The sequence below is a fragment of the Anomaloglossus baeobatrachus genome, chromosome 1 (genome assembly GCF_048569485.1).
Source record: "Anomaloglossus baeobatrachus isolate aAnoBae1 chromosome 1, aAnoBae1.hap1, whole genome shotgun sequence".
Classification (NCBI taxonomy): domain Eukaryota; kingdom Metazoa; phylum Chordata; class Amphibia; order Anura; family Aromobatidae; genus Anomaloglossus; species Anomaloglossus baeobatrachus.
Genome location: NC_134353.1, coordinates 133,354,440 through 133,380,585, shown reverse-complemented (window position 1 = coordinate 133,380,585; position 26,146 = coordinate 133,354,440). Strand labels below are relative to the sequence as shown.

At 47.7% G+C, this 26,146-nt stretch overlaps 1 protein-coding gene across 7 annotated transcripts in view; it reads right to left on the bottom strand.

Annotated features, from left to right (window-relative positions):
* Positions 1 to 8,870: 8,870 nt before the first annotated feature.
* Positions 8,871 to 26,146, bottom strand: part of EXOC1 (exocyst complex component 1) — a 162,415-nt gene continuing 145,139 nt past the window's right edge. For all 7 annotated transcript variants that reach the window (XM_075347053.1, XM_075347056.1, XM_075347057.1 and 4 more), the window contains 5 exons: positions 20,040 to 20,268; positions 14,828 to 15,011; positions 13,183 to 13,382; positions 11,509 to 11,703; positions 8,871 to 10,314 (listed from right to left, as the gene is read on the bottom strand). In XM_075347053.1, coding sequence (XP_075203168.1) covers positions 10,162 to 10,314; positions 11,509 to 11,703; positions 13,183 to 13,382; positions 14,828 to 15,011; positions 20,040 to 20,268 — 961 coding nt within the window. In that variant the 3' untranslated portion in view covers positions 8,871 to 10,161. The remainder of the gene's footprint in view (positions 10,315 to 11,508; positions 11,704 to 13,182; positions 13,383 to 14,827; positions 15,012 to 20,039; positions 20,269 to 26,146) is intronic.

Below are 26,146 nucleotides of genomic sequence, written 5' to 3'. Positions count from 1 at the left end.
CCCCTACGGGGAGGCAACTGCCGCCTGCAGGACTCTTCTACCTAGGCTGGCGTCCGCCGAAGCATAGGTATGCACCTGATAATGTTTGGTGAAAGTGTGCAGACTCGACCAGGTAGCTGTCTGGCACACCTGTTGAGCCGTAGCCTGGTGTCGCAATGCCCAGGACGCACCCACGGCTCTGGTAGAATGGGCCTTCAGCCCTGATGGAACCGGAAGCCCAGCAGAACGGTAGGCTTCAAGAATTGGTTCTTTGATCCATCGAGCCAGGGTGGCTTTGGAAGCCTGCGACCCTTTGCGCTTACCAGCGACAAGGACAAAGTGCATCGGAGCGGCGCAGGGGCGCCGTGCGGGAAATGTAGATTCTGAGTGCTCTCACCAGATCTAACAAATGTAAATTCTTCTCATACCGATGAACTGCATGAGGACAAAAAGAAGGCAAAGAGATATCCTGATTAAGATGAAAAGAGGATACCACCTTCGGGAGAAACTCCTGAATGGGGCGCAGCACTACCTTGTCCTGGTGGAAGACCAGGAAAGGAGCCTTGGATGACAGCGCTGCTAGCTCAGACACTCTCCGAAGAGATGTGATCGCTACCAGAAAAGCCACTTTCTGTGATAGTCTAGAAAGTGAAACCTCCCTCAGAGGCTCGAAGGGCGGCTTCTGGAGGGCAACTAGTACCCTGTTCAGATCCCATGGATCTAACGGCCGCTTGTACGGGGGTACAATATGACAAACCCCCTGCAGGAACGTGCGCACCTTAGGAAGTCGTGCTAGACGCTTTTGAAAAAAGACGGATAGCGCCGAGACTTGCCCTTTAAGGGAGCCGAGCGACAAACCTTTTTCTAACCCAGATTGCAGGAAAGAAAGAAAGGTAGGCAATGCAAAAGGCCAGGGAGACACTCCCTGAGCAGAGCACCAGGATAAGAATATCCTCCACGTTCTGTGGTAGATCTTAGCGGACGTGGGCTTCCTAGCCTGTCTCATGGTGGCAACGACCCCTTGGGATAATCCTGAAGACACTAGGATCCAGGACTCAATGGCCACACAGTCAGGTTCAGGGCCGCAGAATTCCGATGGAAAAACGGCCCTTGGGACAGTAAGTCTGGTCGGTCTGGTAGTGCCGACGGTTGGCCGACCGTGAGATGCCACAGATCCGGATACCACGCCCTCCTTGGCCAGTCTGGGGCGACGAGTATGACGCGGCTGCAGTCGGATCTGATCTTGCGTAGCACTCTGGGCAAGAGTGCCAGAGGTGGAAACACATAAGGGAGCCGGAACTGCGACCAATCTTGCACTAAGGCGTCTGCCGCCAGAGTTCTGTGATCGCGAGACCGTGCTATGAAGGTTGGGACCTTGTTGTTGTGCCTGGACGCCATTAGGTCGACGTCCGGCCTTCCCCAGCGGCTACAGATTTCCTGAAACACGTCCGGGTGAAGGGACCATTCCCCTGCGTCCATGCCCTGGCGGCTGAGGAAGTCTGCTTCCCAGTTTTCTACGCCGGGGATGTGAACTGCGGATACGGTGGAGGCCGTGGCTTCCACCCACGTCAGAATCCGCCGGACTTCCTGGAAGGCTTGCCGACTGCGTGTCCCTCCTTGGTGATTGATGTATGCCACCGCTATGGAGTTGTCCGACTGAATTCGGATCTGCTTTCCTTCCAGCCACTGCTGGAAGGCTAGTAGGGCAAGATACACTGCTCTGATTTCCAGAACATGGATCTGAAGGGTGGACTCCTGCTGAGTCCACGTACCCTGAGCCCTGTGGTGGAGAAAAACTGCTCCCCACCCTGACAGACTCGCGTCTGTCGTGACTACCGCCCAAGACGGTGGTAGGAAGGATCTTCCCTGTGATAATGAGGTGGGAAGAAGCCACCATTGCAGAGAGTCCTTCTGTGAAAAGGATACTTTCCTGTTCAGGGATGTTGACTTCCCGTCCCATTGGCGGAGAATGTCCCAATAAGAGGACGCAGATGAAACTGCGCAAACGGAACCGCCTCCATTGCCGCCACCATCTTCCCGAGGAAGTGCATGAGGCGTCTTAAGGAGTGCGACTGACCTTGACGGAGAGTCTGCACCCCAGTCTGTAGTGACCGCTGCTTGTCCAGCGGAAGCTTCACTAGCGCTGAGAGGGTATGAAACTCCATGCCAAGATACGTTAGTGATTGGGTCGGTGACAGGTTTGACTTTGAGAAGTCGATGATCCACCCGAACGTCTGGAGAGTCTCCAGCGCAACATTCAGGCTGAGTTGGCATGCCTCTTGAGAGGGTGCCTTGACAAGTAGATCGTCCAAGTAAGGGATCACAGAGTGTCCCTGTGAGTGCAAGACTGCTACCACTGCCGCCATGACCTTGGTGAACACCCGTGGGGTTGTCGCCAGACCGAATGGCAGAGCTACGAACTGAAGATGGTCGTCTCCCATCACGAAACGTAGAAAACATTGGTGCTCTGTAGCAATCGGCACGTGGAGATAAGCATCTTTGATGTCTATTGATGCTAGGAAATATCCTTGAGACATTGAGGCAATGACGGAGCGGAGGGTTTCATCCGGAACCGCCTGGCCTCCACGTGCTTGTTGAGCAGTTTTAGGTCCAGAACGGAACGGAAAGAGCCAACCTTTTTTGGCACCACAACCAGATTGGAGGAAAAACCGTGTCTTGTTCCTGAAGAGGAACAGGGATTACCACTCCTTCTGCCTGCAGAAGAGCATCGGCTCGGTGGGGAGGTGGGGACGTTCTGAAGAATTGAGTCGGAGGACGAGAACAGAACTCTGTCCTGTGCACGTGGGCACAATGTCCCTCACCCACCGGTCTGTGACCTGTGGCAGCTAAATGTCGCCAAAGGCGAGCGAGTCTGCCATCAACCGCGGAAGCGGAGAGATGAGAGAGCTGAGAGTCATGAGGAGACCGCCTTGGTAGCGGTTCCTCCGGCTGCCTTCCTTGGGCGTGATTGAGCCCCCGGAAACTGAGCCCCTCTGAGGCTTTTCAGCTCTTTTGGACGAGGACAATTGGGACCTGCCCGAGCTTGGGAAGGACCGAAACCTCGACTGTCCTTCCAGGACAGCATTAATAGGGTAAGTCGCAATGCAGACATTGCGAGGTTACGGACGCCCCTGCGGCACAAATGTACATATGCTCAAGACCAGCTGTGCAAGAACAGCTGAAAAGCTTAGGGTGCCCATACGGCTGTAAATGCCGGAGCAACCGACACGCCGATAGCCTCATAGACAGATTTCAACCAGAGTCCATCTGTCTGGCCTCTTTAAGTGAAGTCCCATCTCCACTGCAACTATAGCTCTAGCCGCAAGCCTGGAGATTGGAGAATCCACCTTTTGGACCCTGGGTCCCGCGCTTGACCACGTCAGGGGGAAAAGGATAACGTGTATCCTTAATACGTTTGGAGAAAACGCTTATCTGGGAAGCGTGGTGTTCCTGGACTGCTTCTCTGAAGTCAGCGTGGCCAGAAAAATACTCAATATACGTTTGAGCTACTGAAATGGGACTTCTCCTGCTGTGAAGCTGACTCCTCCGCTGGGGGAGCTGAGGGAGAAAGATCCAACATTCCATTGATGGACGCTATAGGATCATTCCTTATGGCGTCACCATCCGGTGTATCCGGATTGAGAGCGTTGTCAGGATCAAAGTCCTGATGAGCTACGTCTGCCTCATCATACAGAGAGCCTCCTGGGACCCCCCCCGGAGCACCGATTTTATTCCCAATGAGGGTGGCCAGGGAGCAATGATCCAGAGTGCCCATGGCCTGTCCGGACTGCAAGTCTCTATCCCATTGCAACTCCATCCCTGTCCTTGGACAGGGTTGACAGGTGGTTCCTTTGGCCACGTCTATTTAGTGCCGTGGAACAGTATCACATGCAGTAAAAACAGCATCGAAAGCCTGTGTTGCTTATATGCTGCTGCCGACTAGCCATCTAGGACATAGAGCCAAGAATGGCGACCGTACAATGCAATGTATAGCATACAAGCATAAAGTACAATGAACACTGCAGCACATGCAATACAAGCAGCATAGAAAGCCTGTGCCTTGGCACCCCTGCTTTTCTGCTGCTGTAGACTAGCCATCTAGGGGAATATAGCCCAGAGTATCGACCATACAGTGCAATGTATAGCATACAAGCATAAGTACAAATGAACACTGCAACCCCTGCAATACAAGCAGCATAGAAAAAACCTGTGCCTCAGCACCCCTGCTTTTCTGCTGCTGTAGTCTAGTCATTCTAGGCGAAAATAGCCCAGACTAGCGACCGTACAGTGCAGTGTATAGCATACAAGCATAAATACACATGAACACTTCAGTACATGCAATACAAGCAGCATAGAAAGCCTGTGCCTTAGCACCCCTGCTTTCCTGCTGCTGATGTGTCGCTATCTAAGAGGGCATATAGCCAAAAATAGCGACCTATGCAGTGTAAGCATAAAAATACAAATGGACAACTGCGGTATTTAGTGGGGTCAGCACTTCAGGTGCCGCTTACCGCCCGCCTATAAGCGGGTGTGTGGTCGCCCTAGTCCTGTGCCTGGTTGCCCAGAGTCCGATTCTCAGCTCGGACTGCAGGAATGGCTGCCGGCGTCCTTCTCCAGCTCGTGTGAGTAGGGGCGGGCCGTAGGCGTGCCCCCAAGTCAGAGCGGGAAACCGGCGTCCCACAGTGTCCAGTGAGAGGGCTGGAGCATGTAAATAAGGCTCCAGCCCTCGGCGCTGCTGATTGTACAGCGTCTCTCCCCTACCCTGAGTGACAGGGTGGGGGCGGGAACGAAGCGGAGCTAGGCCGCAAAAGCCGGGGACTGGATTTATAAGCGCCGCCGCCGTAAAAGCGCGGTCGGCGCTAAGTCCCCGGCGCACTACAAGTCCCAGCCGCGCCGCCGCTCCCGGAGCGTCCGGCGCGGTAGTTCCCCATACATAAAGTCACTCAGCTAGGCTGCAGTGACTGTAACCCTTTACTGTCCCCGGCGCACTAGCACACCCAGCAAGTCTGGAGTGTGCTGTGCCTGTGTGTACGGGGACACAGAGTACCTGAATGGTGCAGGGCCATGTCCCTGAACGGTACCCAGCTCCGTATCCAGCAGGTTCAATGGGTCTGTGGATGGAGCCCGGCCTCAGGGCTTTGGGGCCGGTAAGATCCCACTTCCTCAGAGCCCCTCAGGGGGATGTGGAAGGAAAACAGCATGTGGGCTCCAGCCGCCGTACCAGCAATAGGTACCTCAACCTTACAAACCACAAGTGGGGTGAGAAGGGAGCATGCTGGGGGCCCTATATGGGCCCTCTTTTCTTCCATCCGATATAGTCAGCAGCTACTGCTGACTAAACAGTGGAGCTATGCGTGGATGTCTGACCTCCTTCGCACAAAGCAGAAAACTGGTGAGCCAGTGATCCCACTGGGGGTGTATAGCCAGAAGGGGAGGGGCCTTACACTTTTTAGTGTAATGCTTTGTGTGGCCTCCGGAGGCAGTAGCTATACACCCAATCGTCTGGGTCTCCCAATGGAGCGACGAAGAAAGATATAATTTGATATATATTGATTTTTGTTTATTATCTTTTTGGTATATATTCCTCTTGTCCTCCTGTGTCTTCAAGTTGTTTAATAGGAGGGTCTGGTTTAGCTATTTATTCCCACCCCTGTCTGTTTTCCTGGCCTCTGTAGATGTTAGAAATGCAGCCTATACAGTCTAACACACCCCTATCATGTGACAGAAATGACTCATACCTGGAAGAAGCCCATACAGTTTAGCATCTACAGAGGCCAGGCGGCAGACAGGGTCGGGAATAGATAGCAAAACCCAACCCAACTATTAGCTATTCGGCAGCTGCCGCCAATCATAAAGCTGTGTATTACTGTAACTTTACTTGCCTGTATTTCAGAAACTATACATCCAAGCTGACAACGAATGGTATGTATAGAATCCGCATGACAGTGCCAGTATAGCACTGGTTTTAGTTTATATAGGAAAATCCTGGGGATTGGTTTGCTTTAAAGGGAACCGGCAGGTGCGATTTTGCAATGTAATGTAAAGACATGGCTGTATTGGTGCCGTACTACTGATAAGAAGTGGATTTCTTCACCAAAGGTAGCAATTTAACTGTGTTACAGACATTTTTTCTCTTTACATTAGAATATTATGCGAACAAGTTCTCTTTAAAAGAAGCATTTTTAGTAAAAGTTACTAATATTATATATATATATACACATACATACATTATATATATATATATATATATATATATATATATGAAGAAGTTTGGGCACCCCTATTAATGTTAACCTTTTTTCTTTATAACAATTTGGGTTTTTGCAACAGCTATTTCAGTTTCATATATCTAATAACTGATGGACTGAGTAATATTTCTGGATTGAAATGAGGTTTATGGTGCTAACAGAAAATGTGCAATCCGCATTTAAACAAAATTTGACCTGTGCAAAAGTATGGGCACCCTTATCGATTTCTTGATTTGAACACTCCTAACTACTTTTTACTGACTTACTAAAGCACTAAATTGTTTTTGTAAGCTCACTGAGCTTTGAACTTCATAGGCAGGTGTATCCAATCATAAGAAAAGGTATTTAAGGTGGCCACTTGCAAGTAGTTCTCCTATTTGAATCTCCTATGAAGAGTGGCATCATGGGCTCCTCAAAACAACTCTCAAATGATCTGAAAACAACGATTATTCAACATAGTTGTTCAGGGGAAGGATACAAAAAGTTGTCTCAGAGATTTAAACTGTCAGTTTCCACTGTGAGGAACATAGTAAGGAAATGGAAGAACACAGGTACAGTTCTTGTTAAGCCCAGAAGTGGCAGGCCAAGAAAAATATCAGAAAGGCAGAGAAGAATGGTGAGAACAGTCAAGGACAATCCACAGACCACCTCCAAAGACCTGCAGCTTCATCTTGCTGCAGATGGTGTCAATGTGCATCGGTCAACAATACAGCGCACGTTGCACAAGGAGAAGCTGTATGGGAGAGTGATGCGAAAGAAGCCGTTTCTGCAAGCACGCCACAAACAGAGTCGCCTGAGGTATGCAAAAGCACATTTGGACAAGCCAGTTACATTTTGGAAGAAGGTCCTGTGGACTGATGAAACAAAGATTGAGTTGTTTGGTCATACAAAAAGGAGTTATGCATGGAGGCAAAAAAACACGGCATTCCAAGAAAAGCACTTGCTACCCACAGTAAAATTTGGTGGAGGTTCCATCATGCTTTGGGGCTGTGTGGCCAATGCCGGCACCGGGAATCTTGTTAAAGTTGAGGGTCGCATGGATTCAACTCAGTATCAGCAGATTCATGACAATGTGCAAGAATCAGTGACGAAGTTGAAGTTACGCAGGGGATGGACATTTCAGCAAGACAATGATCCAAAACACCGCTCCAAATCTACTCAGGCATTCATGCAGAGGAACAATTACAATGTTCTGGAATGGCCATCCCAGTCCCCAGACCTGAATATCATTGAACATCTGTGGGATGATTTGAAGCGTGCTGTCCATGCTCGGTGACCATCAAACTTAACTGAACTGGAATTGTTTTGTAAACAGGAATGGTCAATTATACCTTCATCCAGTATCCAGGAACTCATTAAAAGCTACAGGAAGCGACTAGAGGCTGTTATTTTTGCAAAAGGAGGATCTACAAAATATAAATGCCACTTTTATGTTGAGGTGCCCATACTTTTGCACTGGTCAAATTTTGTTTAAATGCGGATTGCGCATTTTCTGTTAGTACAATAAACCTCATTTCAATCCAGAAATATTACTGAGTCCATCAGTTATTAGATATATGAAAAACTGAAATAGTTGTTGCAAAACCCCAAATTGTTATAAAGAAAAAAGGTTAACATTAATAGGGGTGCCCAAACTTTTTCATATGACTGCATATATTACATACACACACACACACACACACACACACACACTAAAATTTCTGGAACAAAAAGCAGCAGATTAATTAAAAAAAAAAAAACAGCAAAAAAAACCAAACAGACGGGAAAGAAAAAGAAGCAAAAAACACTTTTTAACCAAATGTTTTAATTTTTGCTCCCCCCCCCAAAATCAAACAAAACAGCGATAATATTAACCAGTGTTTAAGAACATTTATATTAATAATAATAATAAAAAAAATCCATATCTCCCTCCTTACATACCAAGGCAGGGGTCCTTGGCAGTGTAAATGACTTTACAATAACTGGGGAAAACGTAAAAAATCTGTTGCGCAAAGGTCTACCAATGTAACTGAGAGTAGAGGCGAGAGAGCAGAAATAAGTCCAAGCCATCATCTGCTGTCAGGTTGGAAAAAGCTCTATACTTCAGGGTATATTCTGGATTGTCTGATATAGAAATACCCATTTTAAATCCCATATTAGGAAAGGAGTGTGTCTCCAATAATACAGAAAAGTGATCATACTGTACACGCGCACAATCATCATTTTTCTCATTAGCTGGAAACAGTGGCGTAATGTGGAGCTTCTGGGTCTCAGTGAAAAATCTTCTACAGGGCTCTGAACTATCTCAGTCCTTTAATGGGAATAGACTTTTTATATGGGTCACAGGGACCTATTTATCCCCTCCTAGTCTCCAGAGCCGGGGTGCACTTAATATAGTTACGCCCTTGGATGGAAGTAACTCTTTTTTGCTGTATTAAAGTTTAAGATTGGATCTATACTCTATAAAGCTGGTGCTCGAATCAGAAAGAAGACTGCCTGCTCTCCTGACCTGAGCCAACTGCCTCATAGGCAGATATGTGGCAATTAGGCCCCTTTCACACATCGTTTTTTTGCCATCAGTCACAATCTGTTGAATGTTCCAAAAAAAACCAACATTTTTTCTCATTGACTTGTATTACCGACGGATTGCGATGGATGGCATCATGTCAAAAAATGTGTGTCCATTGGACGAAGGCTAGGATGTAACATTTTTTTGTGTGCGTTGAAAAAACTGATCTGTCGCCGTCCGTCGTTTAGTGTAATGGAACACTATGGGTGCAGGATCCGTCAAATGACGGAATCCAGCGACGGATCCGTTTTTTAACTCGCTCTCTCATCAGTTTTACCACAACCTGTGACGGATCCATTGCATCACTTACATAACGGATTGTGACTGATGGCAAAAAAAAGATGTGTGAAAGGGGCCTTAGCTAAGGTCAGGACAGCCAGAAGTCGAGATGGGTTTTCTGATCTGAGTGCAGTGAACCCAGACTGGGCAAAACCTCCCCTCTAAAAAGAGAGGTTCTGACATGTCTGCATTATACAGAGTGTAATGCTTCATGTTCCCTGTGGTGGCGCTGTCAGGTCATTGAACATTTGCAGCAGCCATGTTGCTGCGTAATACATTTGCTTGGGGAACCATTTCATCATTTTATTATGGGGAGACCCATAGGCTTTGTTTACAAGTGGCGTTTAAAAGAGACACTAGTGTGTAGTGTAGCTGATAAGCATTTAAGAATAACATGAAGATTGTGTGCTTCAGCTATACTGGGCAAGTACAAGTGAGCACATTATTTTTATGTGCTTTACCCAGACTTACTGTGAAATCATAAAAAATTCTAGGCAGTTTGCCACGGGGATCTCAGCCACGTACCAGAGAACCACGCTGCACATGCCACCGAAAATCAAAATGGGATTTTCCAATGCAGACATCTCCCTTAACTGCAGAAAAGCTCTGTGAACATCAGTATGGCCAACATTACAGCTCCCGATGAAGAAATGCTGCTTTGACAATTGGAACTATACCAAGGTAGGCACAATTACAGAACCTGAAAACAGAACAGTACTGCCACTAATATCTTACCGATAGTTACAGACACTTTCTCGAGAATATACAAAAGCTGTCAATTGACAGAAGATGATGACAGGAGTTTATTTGCTGTGTACTGTTTAATATTGGATCATATCTGAGTTGTGGGCAGATAAAGTGAAATGTGGTTTGTTCATGGTGGAAACATTCCCACAATTGTAGCCCTGTTATGGACATGAAGTGCTCAGGTTACAAAGAAGACGTCTTTTCTCAGCTTATTTCATCCATTCTCTTTCCTTTCATGTGACACGTAAAGTGCTTTTATATCCTTTAAAAGTAAACTCCAGCAAAAACGGTAGGTTAGGTTTAGGTTCTGTAGGTGAATGAGTTTTTCTTAGAATATTCCTTTCTATGCATCCAGCTTTGCTAATGAGATTGTGCAATGCTAGAGAAATACTCCAGGATGTCTTGGATGGTGAACTCCATGGTGATTCCGGCTCCGGTGTAACATTTCTCGATCAAACCTTCAAAGTGCTTATACTGGCGGATGAATTCATCCTGCATGGTGTGCCAGACCACCTGGGAACAGAACAGGCGTCACATTACATCGGTGAGGTCACAGCAATGTCACATACAGGTAGAAACACTAAAATTATTACACTAAAAAATTCAGATAGAAGTCACTGATTACAATATACCGATATGTGGATAAGAGAACTGGCGTGCACAACAACAGTGATCAGGAACGTCAAGCAGACCAGAAGTTTATCACCGATTTCTACGGAAGTGGGGAACAGATTTTGCCAGGTTTGTGCTTGTGTCTGGCAACATATTTACCACCTAAAGGCATCACAGCACAATACAGGGGCAGTGTTGGCAAAATGTATATAATATGGTATCTCTAAGTAGAGGGTGTATGACACAAGGATACTCACATTCTTGATCACTCTGAATCACAAGGTTTATCAATTTTGACCTTTGAGTACTTTTAAGGGATTTTCCCACCAAAAAAATATGATCTAGAGCATCCTAGAAACATTGCTAGATAATAAGTCCATGACATTTTACAAACTTACACATCTATATATATCTGCCGCCCCACCACCGTGCGGAGCTGGCACCCCACCCACACCCCACCTACTGTCTCCTCCCCAAAATCCTATAGAATGTAAGCCCGCAAGGACAGGGCCCTCTTCCCTCTGTACTAGTCTGTCTACTGTAACTTGTATATGTATTCTGTATGTAACCCCTTCTCGTGTACAGCACCATGGAATCAATGGTGCTCTATAAATAAATAATAATAATATATTTATACTATATATACACACATACAAGGTGGGCCATAAGTATGGATACACTCTCATAAAAAAAAGAAGAAAAAAGAGTAAAGATGAATTCAAAATGACAGCTTTGCAGATGGCTGCCATAAGTGTCTACTTATGGCCCAGAGAGTGTGAGTGAGTGAGTGAGTGTGAGTGTGAGTGTGTGTGTGTGTGTGTGTGTGTGTGTGTGTGTGTGTGTTCCCACAAAAATAATTTATCACCTAACATATAATCACTAAGGGTCCCTCAGCGATTAGTTATTTGTCACCTATCCAGTCACGGCTTTATTAAATAGCAGAGTTTCCAGGATGCAGAGGGAGCACAGTCGAGTCCATCTATTGTATGGCACCACCTTTTTGTTGTGGAGGCCTGAGCAGCCTCTGCTCCCTCCCAGGATCAATAATTCAGTTCTAGATTTAGTGCTTCTGTTCCTGAGGTTTTATGCTCTCACCTGCAACAGGTTCTCCTCCTCACATAGGTGCTTATCCATCTTTTTGTAGAGGTTATCTAGTCCCTTCTTCACTTCTTTCCCCGGATAGTCCTTTATGACTTTCCGTAGTTCTTGCTTGCTGAATGCCAGTTGGTAGCTGACTTCATCATAGCCGATTCCCTGGGCCACGCGAGCTTTCACCCCTTCAAAGAAAATCTTTACAGTAGCAAAGTAAATAAAGTAAATATGAGTTTAACTCCACAATATGCATCATGGGTATATAAAGCATAGTACCGAATAATGGAAAAAAAACAGGCAGATTTTTTTGTATCTTCACTGCAAAAAGAAAAAAACCAAGTGGAATCTCTATAGGGCATGTATTGTATAGGGAATTAGGTAGGATCGATGAGTAGAGCGATTTGAGGAGACACGCACACGTTCAGTATTCGGTCAACATTTGACATCAGTATTTGTAGCCAAAACCAGGAGTGGAACAATCAGAGGAAAAGTATAATAGTAACATGGGCACCGCTGCTGCATTATTTACCAACTCCTGGTTTTGGCTACAAATACCGATGCAAAATACTGGCCGAATACTGAAAGTGTGCACGTGGCCTTATACCGCAACTTCACACATGAACCACAAGATTTGCACCAATTTCCCCTCTCACTTTGGTCTCATGCAGACATCCGTGCACTGTATGGACCGGCTGTGCCTCTCCTGACCCAAGCATCGCTGTCTCATACAAATAATTAAGCTGTCACGCGCGGGTTGGGAGAGGCGCGGACAGTTTTAGCAATGTGGTCCGAGATCAGACCAATGTTTACAGACAACTATATGAGTCCTTAGTTAAAGGGATGAAATCTGCATGTGAAATTGACATGCTGTCGTTTTTTTAAAATCCACACCGCAGGTCAATTACTGTGCAGAGAAATCCACAATATGTGAATAAGATTTGGTAAAACCACAATTACATGTCCATGACCATAATTTCCTGTCCCTGCAGATTGTCTTCATGCAGACACACAGTTACATCTGCAGCTTTTCCTTCCCTTGTGGATCTTTAGTTATTGTACCTCAGTAGGTTTCTGATTTCATATGAAGACATGCAATGCGTTCTTTGTCACAATCTGTACAAACACATTATTGCAATGGGAAGATTCTTCAGCTCGGGTGACTCGGTCCGCCGCTCTGCAGCCTCCCGCACATGGGCCTTAAACTAGCAAATGACTGTGCAACTTACTTTTTATTAAAAATGTTCTCTGTTCTCAAAAATGCAGGGAGAGATAATATCATATTTATTTTGCTCATTGCCAAGGTTCCCGGCCACCATCAGCAATGGCCGTCTCCAAAAGAGCGCAGAGCTTTTTTCTATAAGTGCTTCAGTGCCTCTGTCCTCTTTCAATTCTGCAAATGTAAAGCTACGTCTATGAGCAGCATCGAAAAACTCAGTTTTGGGCCATCAGAAGAATAATGATGTTGGTCCAAACTGTCAATCAATCAGGAGCACACTGCGCCCGGCAAGCAGCAAAGCCAGAGGCAGGGAAGCGGTGCGCTCCTGCAGAATTAAGATGATCACTTAAAAGCCCTCTACTTCTAGCATTTCTCACACAGCAGACCGTCATCCGATCTAGTGCAATATCATATCCCCCTCCAACCATGCATTAGGAAATGACCCTTAGAGAAAACATTACATTTAATTTCTCCAGAGGATGCCCCAGGGAGTATATGACATAGGACTGCAGATGGTCGTTATATTTCTGCTTGGCCTCTCTTTTTTCCATTTCCAAACAGGAGATCTTTAATCGAGAAAGAGTAGCAAAGATGTGGTGAAAGTTTTCCATCAACACAACATCTCTAGGAGTCTTCTGGCTTTCATTTGCCACTTTTTCAACTGGAAGAAAAGAGAAATGAGAAGATATTTTATTTTCAGCTATTTGATGGAGGTATGTAACAGTCTTTGAGGATACAATTACTATATATTTCACACTATAGGACTCATGTTACCATAACACATAACCCCAACTTTAGACAGCGGAAAATAGGAAAATCATTTCCTACTAATTAAATCTACCCTGGCAGTATAAAGAACTGGAGAACAAGTCAATATCTCTAATTTTAATGCACAAGGTTAAAATCTGTAGGTAATAGATCTATGTCAGTGTTTCTCTGCAGCAAGTGCAATATATACAAACAGCTTTACAGAACGCACATTATGTACACTCTGTGGCGCACACCCATTATCTGCTCGCTCACCTCTGCTACACCCACACCTATATGAGAATCACTGCTACACCTACACGTGCACCTCTGCTACACCTACACGTGCACCTCTGCTACACACACTCCTATATGAGCACCTCTGCTACACCCCCACCTACACGTGCACCTCTGCTACACCCATACCTACACGTGCACCTCTGCTACACCCACACCTATATGAGCATCTGTTACACCCACACCTAATCGTGGACCTTTGCTACACCCATACCTATATAAGCATCTCTGCTACACTCACACCTACATGAGCACCTCTGCTACAAAAACACCTACTGGAGCACCTGTGCTACAACCACACCTACTGTGGCACCTCTGCTAAACCTACTCGTGCACCTCTGCTACACCCACACCTACTTGCGCACCCCTGTTAAACCAACATCCATTTGCACACCTCTGTTACACCCACACTTGCTTGCACACCTCAGCTAACACCCACACCCCTCTGATACACCCAGACCTACTTGCGCACCTCTGCTACACCCAAACCTACTCACACTCCTCTGCTACACCCAGACAGACCTACTTGCGCACCTCTGCTAACATTCACACTACCAACACCCCTCTGCTACAAATACTCATACACCTCTGCTCCACACTGTATACACTACCACATTTTAAAAATTCCTTCTAGGAATCATAGGAATTCCTTCTAGCATCATAGGTCACATAACCTGAAAGGTCCTTTAGCTAATCAGGACCTTCAAGGATCAGACTGATCAGTGTCTGGCAGTAGGACACAGAACTGGGCTGCTGCATACTTCTCTCACTGATCAGGAACAACACTGCGTCATCAAAGCAAACTGCCAGATTTTTTGTAGCAAGCTTTTTTTTCTTACTAAAATGTTCATCCTATAGTAAAAACTATGGTAATTAATGGCAATATAACCCATTAATCTACTACATTTTAGTCTTACTATGCGTCTATTGTTTGCCTTTTGACATTCTGAAAGACTATGTTTTTGACCAGCAAAACCATGGAGAAAGCGATCTAGTATCTGCTTGATATGGGCCACACATCTCACATTTAGGACTTTAGGACTCTTTTTTTGTCAAATTTACCATTTATGAAAACCGCTCTAATCAGTTTTGTGTAAGCTTTATCCAAGTCTCCTCTTCTTTCAGCTGATCGAAAGATGGACTCTGCCAGTTCTGCAAACTCTTCAAACCCCGACACAAATGGAAGGATGCCAACTTTGCTCTTTTTTGATATTTTGACATCTTCCATCTGTTTGATCTGGTTGGTCTAAACAAGGAGGGAAGTGTCATTAGATCATCGCATGACAAAACTAAATGCAACATGGGATGGGGTCGCGTTTCCTCCACCATCTATGACTATTGCCAAGTGCAAGGCAGCTAAAACCTGGAGTTCATCTCCAGTAGTCATCTAATATAATGAGCAGAATACACAGCATTCAATGCTTCGTTTGCAACGGAATTAGATTGCTTATATACATACACCAAGACTAATACATACTTGTAAATATGGAAACGATATCTCACAGACAACAGGCTGTAACTTTTAATGGTAACTACCATAAAGAAGAAAAGAAAATGAAAAACTTCATAACTGGTAATAAAGGGAACCTGTCAGGTGCAATATGCACTCAGTACCACGAGCAGTTCTGGATGTATATTGCTAATCCTTGCCTAACCCTCCCTGTATACACTAGCATAGATAAAGAGATCTTTAGAAAAAGTATTTTTAAAGATTATTTATAATATGTTAATGAGGTCAGGAACTAGTTACAAGGGCGTCACTTCCCTTGGCTAGTCGGCCCCCTTAGCATGTAAGCACGCCCCTGTGGGTGTGCTAACATGCTAATGAATATGCAGCAGCATCAAAGGTATGGTCGATCTCACCGCTTTCTGCTGCCACTGCCCCGATGCTGGATTTCGGCTCAGTGCGCATAATCAGAAGTCCCGGACTTTCAGTAATGCGTACTATTGAAGCCGGGTGTACGCATCCCGGCTTCAAACTGGTATAGTGCAAATGACCAGAAGTTCGTGGATGTTCTGATCGTGCGCACTGAGCAAAAAACAAGCGGTGGCAGCAGAGGTGAGCCTGACCCTGCCTCTGACACTGCACACAGGGGCTTTCTAACATGCTAAGGTGGCCGACTAGCCAGGGAATTAACGCCCTTGTGACTAGTCCCTGACCTCATTAGCATATAATGAGGGATCTTTAGAAATACTTTTTCTAAAGATCTCTTTATCTATGCGAGTGTATACAGAGACAGTTAGGTAGGAATTAGCAATATACACCCAGAACTGCTCGCGGTACTGAGTGCATATTGCATCTGACAGATTCACTTTAATCCATTGCCATATAACCTTTCGTACCCCAAAATGGTATAGAAAAAAAAAAAAAGTCAGCTCTGCATGCAAAAATCAAGCCATCCCACAGCTCCATATCTTTTTTACAAGAAATGTCTATGTATATATTTTTTTTTTTTTTTTAAACCAATAAAATGAAATCAGAAAACTGTTGCCAGGTCACTTAAGCCAAACAATGAACGCTGTTAAAAAAAAAAACAAAAAAAAAAAACAAATGGCGGAAATCCTTTTTATTACCACTTCAACCCTTTGCAATTCTTATCCGTTTTTAAGTAAACTGTATGGTAACATGAATGATTTCATTAAATACTCCAACACATCCTGCAAAAAAACAAGCCCTCAAATGGCTATATTGATGCGGAAAATAATAATTATATTTTGGAATTAGGGAAGGAAAATAAAACTAAAGAGCAGAAGCGAAAGTTGTAAAAACCAAAATAGCACAAGCACTTCCACTATTTCACTCATCCCTCATATCCTCTCTATCCCACAACCCTAAACAGCTATTCAACACTTTCAACTCTCTCCCCCGGCACCACCTCCCTCTCCTCTCATCTCAGCTGAAGACTTTGCCTCTTTCTTCAAGCAGAAGATTGACAACATCAGAGCAAGCTTTGGCCCACAATCACCACAGCCACTCCTTACAACTACTCAGCCTTCTTCCTTAAAATCCAGCTTCTCCACCATGACAGAAGATCATCTTTCCACTCTACGCTCAAGACCACATCTCACCACCTGTCTGCTTGATCCACTCCCATCTCACCTTATCCCCAATCTCACCACAGTCTTCCTCCCGACCCTAACCCATCTATTCAACCTATCACTAACAACTGGTGTATTCCCTTTATGCTTTAAATATGCCTCCATCACACCCATCCTCAAAAAGCCCTCCCTTGACCCTTCCTCTGTGTCAAACTATCGCCCCATATCACTTATGATATATTATGATATACCCTTATGCCTCAAAACTACTGGAACAGCATGTCCATCTTGAACTATCCTCATACCTCTCTTCCTGCTCCCTGTTTGATCGGTTACAATCTGGCTTCCGATCCCATCATTCTACTGAAACTGCCCTAACCAAAGTCACTAACGACCTACTAATCGCAAAATCCAAACGACACTACTCTGTCCTCCTCCTCCTGAACCTGTCCTCTGCCTTTGACATAGTAGATCACTCCCTTCTACTACAAATTCTCTCGTCTCTGGGCATCACAGACTTGGCACTATCTTGGATCTCCTCATACTTAACCAACCGAACTTTCCGCGTCTCCCACCACTTCCTCATCTAACCCTCTATCTGTCGGTGTCCCCCAAGGTTCAGTTCTTGGACCCCTGCTATTTTCCATTTACACCTTCGGCTTGGGACAGCTCATAGAGTCCCACGGCTTTCAGTATCATCTCTACGCTGATGATACGCAGATCTACCACTCTGGACCTGACATCACCTCCCTACTCACCAGAAGCCCACAATGTCTGTCTGCTATTTCATCCTTTTTCTCTGCTTAAAATTGAACATGGACAAAACCAAATTCATTGTCTTTCCTCCTCATCACTCAACTCCCCTACCTGACATATCCATCAACGTCAATGGCTGTTCACTTCCCCCAGTGCCACATGCTCGCTGCCTGGGAGTAATCCTAGACTCTGATCTCTCTTTCAAGCCACACATCAAAGCCCTCTTCACCTCTAGACCCTAGTACATGCCCTTATTATCTCCCGCCTGGATTATTACAACCTCCTGCTCTGTGGCCTCCCTTCTAACAGTCTCGCACCCCTACCATCTATTCTAAACTATGCTGCCCGGCTAATCCACCTGTCCCTCCGCTACTCCTCGACCTCTCCTTTATGCCAATCCCTTCACTGGCTTCCCATTGCCCAACGACTCCAGTTCAAAACCCTAACTGTGTCGCCCTGGGCAAGCCAGGGGACACAGGTCACAACACCACCACACCCCACACTCCAGGTAGGCACATCTGCTAACCAGAAATCCTTGTTGCCTTCCTCCAGGAGTCTGTTGATGCACACCAGGGGGTGGGCCAAGCGGTTGGCTCCGCCCACCAAGGAGCTCACAGCTCTGGAGGCAGGAAGTAACCAGGCAGTCAGCTCAGGGACGAGCTTGAGTAAAGGCAGAGTAGCCCAGGCAGGGCAAGTGTGAGGAGCTGAAGTGAGAAGTAAACAGCTAAGTGAAAGTGGTGAAAGTAGAGAAGTGTAAAGGAGAAAAGCAAGTAAAGTACAGAAGGAAAGAAAGCCTGAGAGCCCAGCTTTGTGGAGGGCCAGAACAGCGGGGTCAGCGGCGGCGGTGACTGTCCGGAGGGGGACCGTTTGGAAGTTCCTGGAAGGACCCCGTTGGCTGTGTGCCCGGTGGTCTGGAGCAGTGTTCCGAAGGACAGTCAGCACCAGGGCAGGGGCCTCTCGGACCCCGGCAAGGCTAGGAGTCGCCAGATTTGCCGGATCCGTCAGTGAAGGGGACGTGGATCCCCCAACAGCCAAGTCCCGATTGACGGCAACAGCCCGACCGGGGAGACACCGCCACCGCCAGGGCACCAGTTTCCCCAGGGCCAGCGCCTGCGGGCAAAGTGTAGAGCTCCTCCGGCCCAGATTGCAGTCGGGGAGCGGGTGACCGGAGGGAATCCACCGCTACCATCAGACAACACAGGTGCAAGGAAGAGAGACGTCACCGTCACCTACCGGGAGTGCAGGTGCAGCCGTCTGTGGGACCGTCCTACCAGCCGTTGGTTTACCGTACAAACTGTGTCCGTGTCTCAGGCTGAGTGAGTACCACGGTGCCGCAGGGCGCAGCGCTGCCCCCGCGTCCCTGCGCCCACCGGGCCCTGCACTTCACATCTCTTCACTGGGCCCCGGGATCACCGGCCCCTACCCACGGAGGGGCAACACAACACCTGGCTGCTCCGCATCACCATCCCCGGGACCCCCATACTGAGCAGCGGTGGTGCAATCACCACGACCGTGGGTGGCGTCACGAACTATAACAATCCCCACACCCAACAAACACCCCCCTTTCACTCACGGGCGAGGAGTGTCGCTCGGGACACCCCGGGATCTGGCCCACAGCTCGAGCCGCCAGGAGCAGCTGCCGGACCCGAGCAGAAGGGGTGAGCGCGGTGTGCTGACACCCTCCTCCCCGCCCGCGACATAACCATGACCTACAAAGCCATCCACAACCTGTCTCCTCCCTACATCTCTGACCTAGTCTCCCGGTACCTACCTGCACGTAACCTTCGATCCTCAAAAGATTTCCTTCTCTACTCCCCTCTTATCCCCTCTTCCCAACATTGCATCCAAGATTTCTCCTGTGCCTCCTCCATACTCTGGAATGCTCTGCCTCAACACATCAGACTCTCACCTACCTTGACAAGCTTCAAAAGGAACCTGAAGACCCACCTCTTCCGACAAGCCTACAACCTGCCGTAACCCTCAGTCTGATATAGCGCCGCACAATCAGCTCTACCCTAACCTACTGTATCCTCACCTATCCCTTGTAGACTGTGAGCCCTCATGGGCAGGGACCTCTAGCCTCCTGTACCAGTCTGTGCCTTGTATTGTTTATGATTATTGTACTTGTCCCTATTATGTATACCCCTTTCACATGTAAAGCGCCATGGAATTGATGGCGCTATAATAAATAATAATAATAATGTGCACAAAGCTGCATTAGTGACCCATTTGCTTGCCTTTATGCGTAAAATAATAATTATTGGACAAGGTGGGAAGTGGTTAAACCAAGCAATAAAAACTTTCAGCCATAAAAAAAACTAACCAAAATATTAGACCCCAGTAAATAATTTCACTGTATTCTCTAGCCTGGTGCTAGATCTGGCAATTCTCGGACGTCCCTCAGCTGAATGTTCATTAATCAGTCTGTAAGTTAGTGAGTTCGTGTGATCTGACATATGGCGCTGCTCTCCACACTTACTATGCACTTATCAAAATTCCTTTTCACTGTAACCAGGACGTTGCCGAGTGTAGTACTAAGGAAGGAGGCAGAGTCCACGTTTTCTGCCGTCCACACGTGGTGGCTCATCTTCACCAGCATATACAGGGAGTTAAAGCTGTCAATCTTGTCTCCCAAAGCGATGAGGTTGTTGAGTTCTGGTTCTATGCAGCGAAAGATGTGAGTCATCATCTGCCGGATCATCTCCTTCCTGCAAAGTAGATAATAAACCATCGTAAGAGAAAAAATGTACCAGGAATCAATACCAATCTGTAAAAAGGTGCGGCTCAAACTTCATCTTCCAAAAGGGGGTGACCTTTATTTCCATCAGGCCGGGTTCAGACCGCTGTAATTAGGACTGACCCAAACTTATAGACTCCAAGGCATATAGGATAGGCCTATGGGATCTGCAGTCAGTCCGGGCTTTGAGGTCCATACGTAGACCTTGTAATATGGCCATCTCTACCAGGTCTCAATGGGCAGGAAACATCAGACAACGTGATTGTATGATCTCTTGATTTATATAGAGCAGTCAACCTTATTCAGGCCAATCGTCATCACTGACTGTACGGTGTTCTCTAGCATGGCCGGTGATGGAGGGCCGTATGACCAGACCTGTCCATCAGCAGTCTACAAGGCATGACACTAAACACTACAAGTAAAACTAATGTACGCTGAGTGCTGTGTGCAAGGTCATCCAATAGAGGTCACTGGTGGACCATTCTGGCCCCTCCATGAATAGAGATGTTGGGACTGAAACACAATACAGTCTGTGATGATGGTTGGACGAAACAAAAAGGAAGCATTATACAAAGGGAGACATTGGCGCAAATCACGGCCAGAGCATAAAGAAGGGAATTTTGTTTACTTACCGTAAATTCCTTTTCTTCTAGCTCCAATTGGGAGACCCAGACAATTGGGTGTATAGCTATTGCCTCTGGAGGCCACACAAAGTATTACACTTAAAAGTGTAAGGCCCCTCCCCTTCTGGCTATACACCCCCAGTGGGATCACTGGCTCACCAGTTTTAGTGCCAAAGCAAGAAGGAGGAAAGCCAATAACTGGTTTAAAGACCAATTCAATCCGAGGAAACATCGGAGAACTGAACCATACCACATGAACAACATGTGTACCCGAAAAAACAGAAAAACCCCGAGAAAACAGGGCGGGTGCTGGGTCTCCCAATTGGAGCTAGAAGAAAAGGAATTTACGGTAAGTAAACAAAATTCCCTTCTTCTTTGTCGCTCCATTGGGAGACCCAGACAATTGGGATGTCCAAAAGCAATCCCTGGGTGGGTAAAAGAATACCTCATGATAGGGCCGTCAAACGGCCCTCTCCTACAGGTGGCCAACCGCCGCCTGAATGACTTATCTACCTAGGCTGGCGTCTGCCGAAGCGTAGGTATGCATCTGATAATGCTTGGTAAAAGTAAGTAGACTCGACCAGGTGGGTGCCTGACACACCTGCTGAGCCGTAGCCTGGTGCCGTAATGCCCAGGATGCACCCACGGCTCTGGTAGAATGGGCCTTCGGCCTTGAGAGAACCAGAAGCCCAGTAGAACTGTAGGTTTCAAGAATTGGTTCCTCGAGCCCCCGAGCAAGGGTGGATCTGGAAGCTTGCGACTGTTTACGCCGACCAGCGACAAGGACAAAGAGTGCATCCGGGTGGCGCAGGAGCGCCATGCGGGAAGTAGAACCTGAGTGCTCTCACCAGAACCAACAGATGCAAATCTTTCTGAAATTGATGGACTGGACGAGGACACAAAGAAGGTGAGGTGATATCCTGATTGATATGAAAATGGGATACCACCTTAGGGAGAAATTCCGGAACCGGACGCAGAACTACCCTGTCCTGGTGAAGGACCAGGAAGGGAGTTTGTATGAGAGCGTTGCTAGCTCGGAAACTCTCCTAAGAGACGAGACCGTTACTAGAAGGCCACTTCCCGTGAAAAACGGGAAGGGAGACATCCCTCCAAGGCTCGAAAGGCGGCATCTGGAGAGCAATTAGAACCTTGTTCAGATCTCAGGGCTCTAACGGCCGCTTGTACGGAGTGCTGAGAAGACAAACTCCCCGTAGGAACGTGCGTACCTGAGGAAGTCGTCGTTTCTGAAAAAATACAGATAGCGCTGAGACTTGTCCCTAAAGGGAACTGAGCGACAACCCATTTTCCTACCTAGATTGCAGGAAGGAAGGAAACATAGACGATGCAACCGGCCAGGGAGAAACACCCTGCGCCGAGCACCGAGATAAGAACATCTTCCACGTCCTGTGGTCAATCTTGGCGGACGTTGTATGCTAGCCTGTCTCATGGTGGCAACCACGTCCTGAGGTAATCCTGACGACACTAGGTTCCAGGACTCAATGCCACACCATCCGGTTGAGGGCCGTAGAATTCAAATGGAAGAATGGCCCTTGAGACAGCCAGTCTGATTGGTCTGGTAGTGCCCCCGGTTAGCCTACCGTGAGGCACCACAGAACCGAGTACCACAACATCCTCGGCCAATTTGTAGCGACGAGGATGGCGCGGCCGCAGTCGGTCTTGATCTAGCGCAGTACTCTGGGCAACAATGCCAGAGGTGGCACCTAAGGTAGCTGGAACTGCGACCAATGCTGAACTAAGGCGTTTGCCGCCAGAGCTCGATGATTGTGAAACCGTGCCATGAAGCTGGCACATTGTTGTTGTGCCGTGACGCCATTAGATCGACGTCCGGCCTCTGTCAGCGGCGCCAGATCTCCTGAAACCCGTCCGGGTGAGGAGACCATACTCTTTCGGCCACACCTCAGCGACTTAGGAAGTCAGCTTCCTAGTTTCCACACTTGGGATGTGAATTGTGGATATGGTGGATGCCGTGTCTTCCACCCACATCAGAACCTGCCGGACTTCCTGGAAGGCTTGCCGGTTGCGCGTTCTTCCTTGGTGGTTGATGTATGCCACCGCTGTGGAGCTGTCCGACTGAAGTCGGATATGCTTGCTTTCCAGCCGCTGTTGGAAGGATTGTAGGGCAAGATACACTGCTCTGTGTTCAAGAACATTGATCTGAAGAGTGGACTCTTGCTGAGTCCACGTACCCTGAGCGCTGTAGTGGAGAAAAACTGCTCCCCACCCTGATAGACTCGCGTCTGTCGTAACTATCGCCCAGGACGGGGATAGGAAGGACCTTCTTTTTGACCAAGAGGTGAGAAGAAGCCACCACCGTAGAGATTCCTTGGCCGCCTGAGAAAGAACGACGACTCTGTTGAGGGACGTCGACTCCTCGTCCCATTGGCGGAGAATGTCCCATTGTAGTGGACGCAGTAAAACTGCGCGAAAGGAACTGCCTCCATTGGTACCATCTTACGTAGGAAGTGCATGAGGCGTCTCAATGTGTGCGACTGGTTCTTAAAGAAGAGCTTGCAGCCCGTAGTGAATGCTGTTTGTCTAGCGGCAGCTTCACTATCGCTGAGAGAGTAAGAAACTCTATGCCTAGATATGTTATCGATAGGGTCGGGGTCGGATCTGACTTTAAAAAGTTGATGATCCACCCAAAACTCTAGAGAGTCTCCAGCGCAACGTTCGGGCAGTGTTGGCATGTTTCCTAAGAGAGTGCCTTGCCAAGTAGATCGTCTAAATACGGGACCACAGAGTGACCCTGAGAGTGCAGGACTGTGACTACTGCTGCCCTGACCTTGGCGAAGACCAGTTGGACTGTCGCTAGCCGGAAGGTAGAGCTACGAACAGAGGGTGTTCGTCTCCTATAACGAAGCGTAGAAACGCTAGTGCTCTGGATCAATCGGCACGTGTGGATAAGCATCCTTGATGCCTAATGATGCTAGGAAATATCCTTGGGACCTTGAGGCGATGACATGGCGGAGGGATTCCATCCGGAACCGCCTGGTGTCCACGAGCTTGCTGAGCATTTTTAGATCCAGAACGGGACGGAACGGCCCGTTGTTATAGGTACCGCAAAGAATTTGGGGTAAAAACCGTGACCTTGTTCCTGAAGAGGAACGGGGGTCATCACTCTTTCTGCCTATAGAGTGCACCCTGTTTGCAGAAGAGCAGCGGCCCGGCCGGGAGGTGGAGAAATTCTGAAGAATCGAGTTGGAGGACGAGAAGTGAGCTCTATCCTGTACCCGTGAGACAGAATGTCTCACACTCAATGGTCATTGACCTATGGCAGCTAAATATCGCCAAGGCGGGAGAGCCTGCTACCGACCGAGGCCGCAAGTCATGAGGAAGCCGCCTTGGAAGCGGGTTTTCAGACTGTCGCTTTTTTGGGCGAGACTGAGCCCGCTAAGAATCTTAGCTCCTCTGATCCTTTTGAGTCCACATTGGACGAGGAAAAATGGGACCTGCCCGAGCCTCGAAAGGCCGAAAACCCCGACTGCCTCTTGCTCTGTTGGGGTTTGTTGTGTCCGGGCTGAGGAAAGGATGAATCCTTACCCCTGGACTGTTTAATGGTTACATCCAACGCTCACCAAACAGTCGGTCAGCAGAAAAAGGCAACTGGTTAGGCAACCTTTTTTGGAAGCAGAATCTGCCTTCCATTCACTTAACGAGCAGACCAGGCTCTGCTTAAAAACACGGAGTAGCGGAGGCTACCGCCGCACGGTTCGCAGAGTCCAGGACAACCTGAATCGCGTAAGAAACAAATGCAGACATTTGAGAGGTTAAGGATGCCACCTGCGGCACAGATGTACGTGTAACCGTGTCAATCTGTGTAAGACAAGCTGAAATAGCTTGGAGTGCCCCAAGGGAGAGAATGCCGGAGCCAACGGTGCGCCGACAGCCTCATAGATGGCTTTCGACCAGAGATCCATCTGTCTGTCAGTGGCATCTTTGAGTTTGCAGTTCCATCTCCCACTGCAACTATGGATCTAGCTACAAGCCTGGAGATTGGAGGATGCCGCTCGGGACATTGGGTCCAGTCCTTGACCAAGTCAGGGGACAGGGATAACGTGTATCCTAAGCCGTTTGGAGAAGCGCATATCTGGATAAGCGTGGTGTTCCTGGACTGCCTCTCTGAAGGCAGAGTGGTCCAGAAAAATACGTGAAGCTGACTCCTCCACTGGAGGAGCTGTGAGAAATAACCCACATTCTATAGATGGACGCTATAAGATTATTTACTATGGCGTCACAATCAGGTGTATCCAGATTGAGAGCGGTCTCAGGATCAGAATCCTGAGCCGCCACTTCCGCCTCATTACACAGCGAGTCCTTCTATTAGGACCCTGATGAAACCGAGGCCGCTCATAGCGAGCCCACTTAGGCTGTCTGGGACTGACGTCCGTGCAGAGCCGTGACTCTGGGATGCGTGTGACATTCCCGGAGCTGTTAGTTATTCACACTGAGGGGGGCCATGGATCAATGATTCAACAGTGCCCATATTGTGAGAGACATGTCCGGACTGCTAGGCTTCTAGTATCATAGCCATAGTCTCAGAAAAACTGTCAGTAAATACTGCAGACACCGTCCTCATCCCCTGGCCATTAGTGCATACAATGGGAGTCTATGTACCTGCCGGCCGTATAGCCGTACATGCTGTACCAGCTGTATAGAAAAACATGTGGTTCTGCACCTTTGTTTTACACAGAGAATATGCTGATAACTCCTCCGCATAATCCAGGAGGGTATATACAACGTGCGACCAAACAGTGCAATGTATATAGTACAAGCATATCTATAAGTGCACTTCTGCACTAGTGGGGTTAGCACCACAGGTGCTGCTTAACGCCTGTTACAGCGATTGTGTGACTATCAGAATGCCAGGGTCTTCCACACTTGTCTCTGTATCGTACAGAAACTGACACTAATGGCTGCCGGTGTCCTTGTAGAGAAGGAAGCCGTGGGCGTGCCTGAGAAAGTGCGGGAATCCGGATTCACAGTGCACACAGTGAGAGGGGTGGAGTATGCAAAACATACTCCAGCTCTCAGCTCTGCTCTATGCAGCGTCACGCCCCTACCCTGACTGTCAGGGCTGTGGGCGGTAACGAAGGGAGACTAGGCCCAGAAGCCGGGGACTCGAGTTAACAGCGCGGCCGCCGTAAAAGCGCGGGCCGCGCTGAAGTCCCCGGCGCACCACAAGTGCCAGCCGCGCCGCAGTTCCAG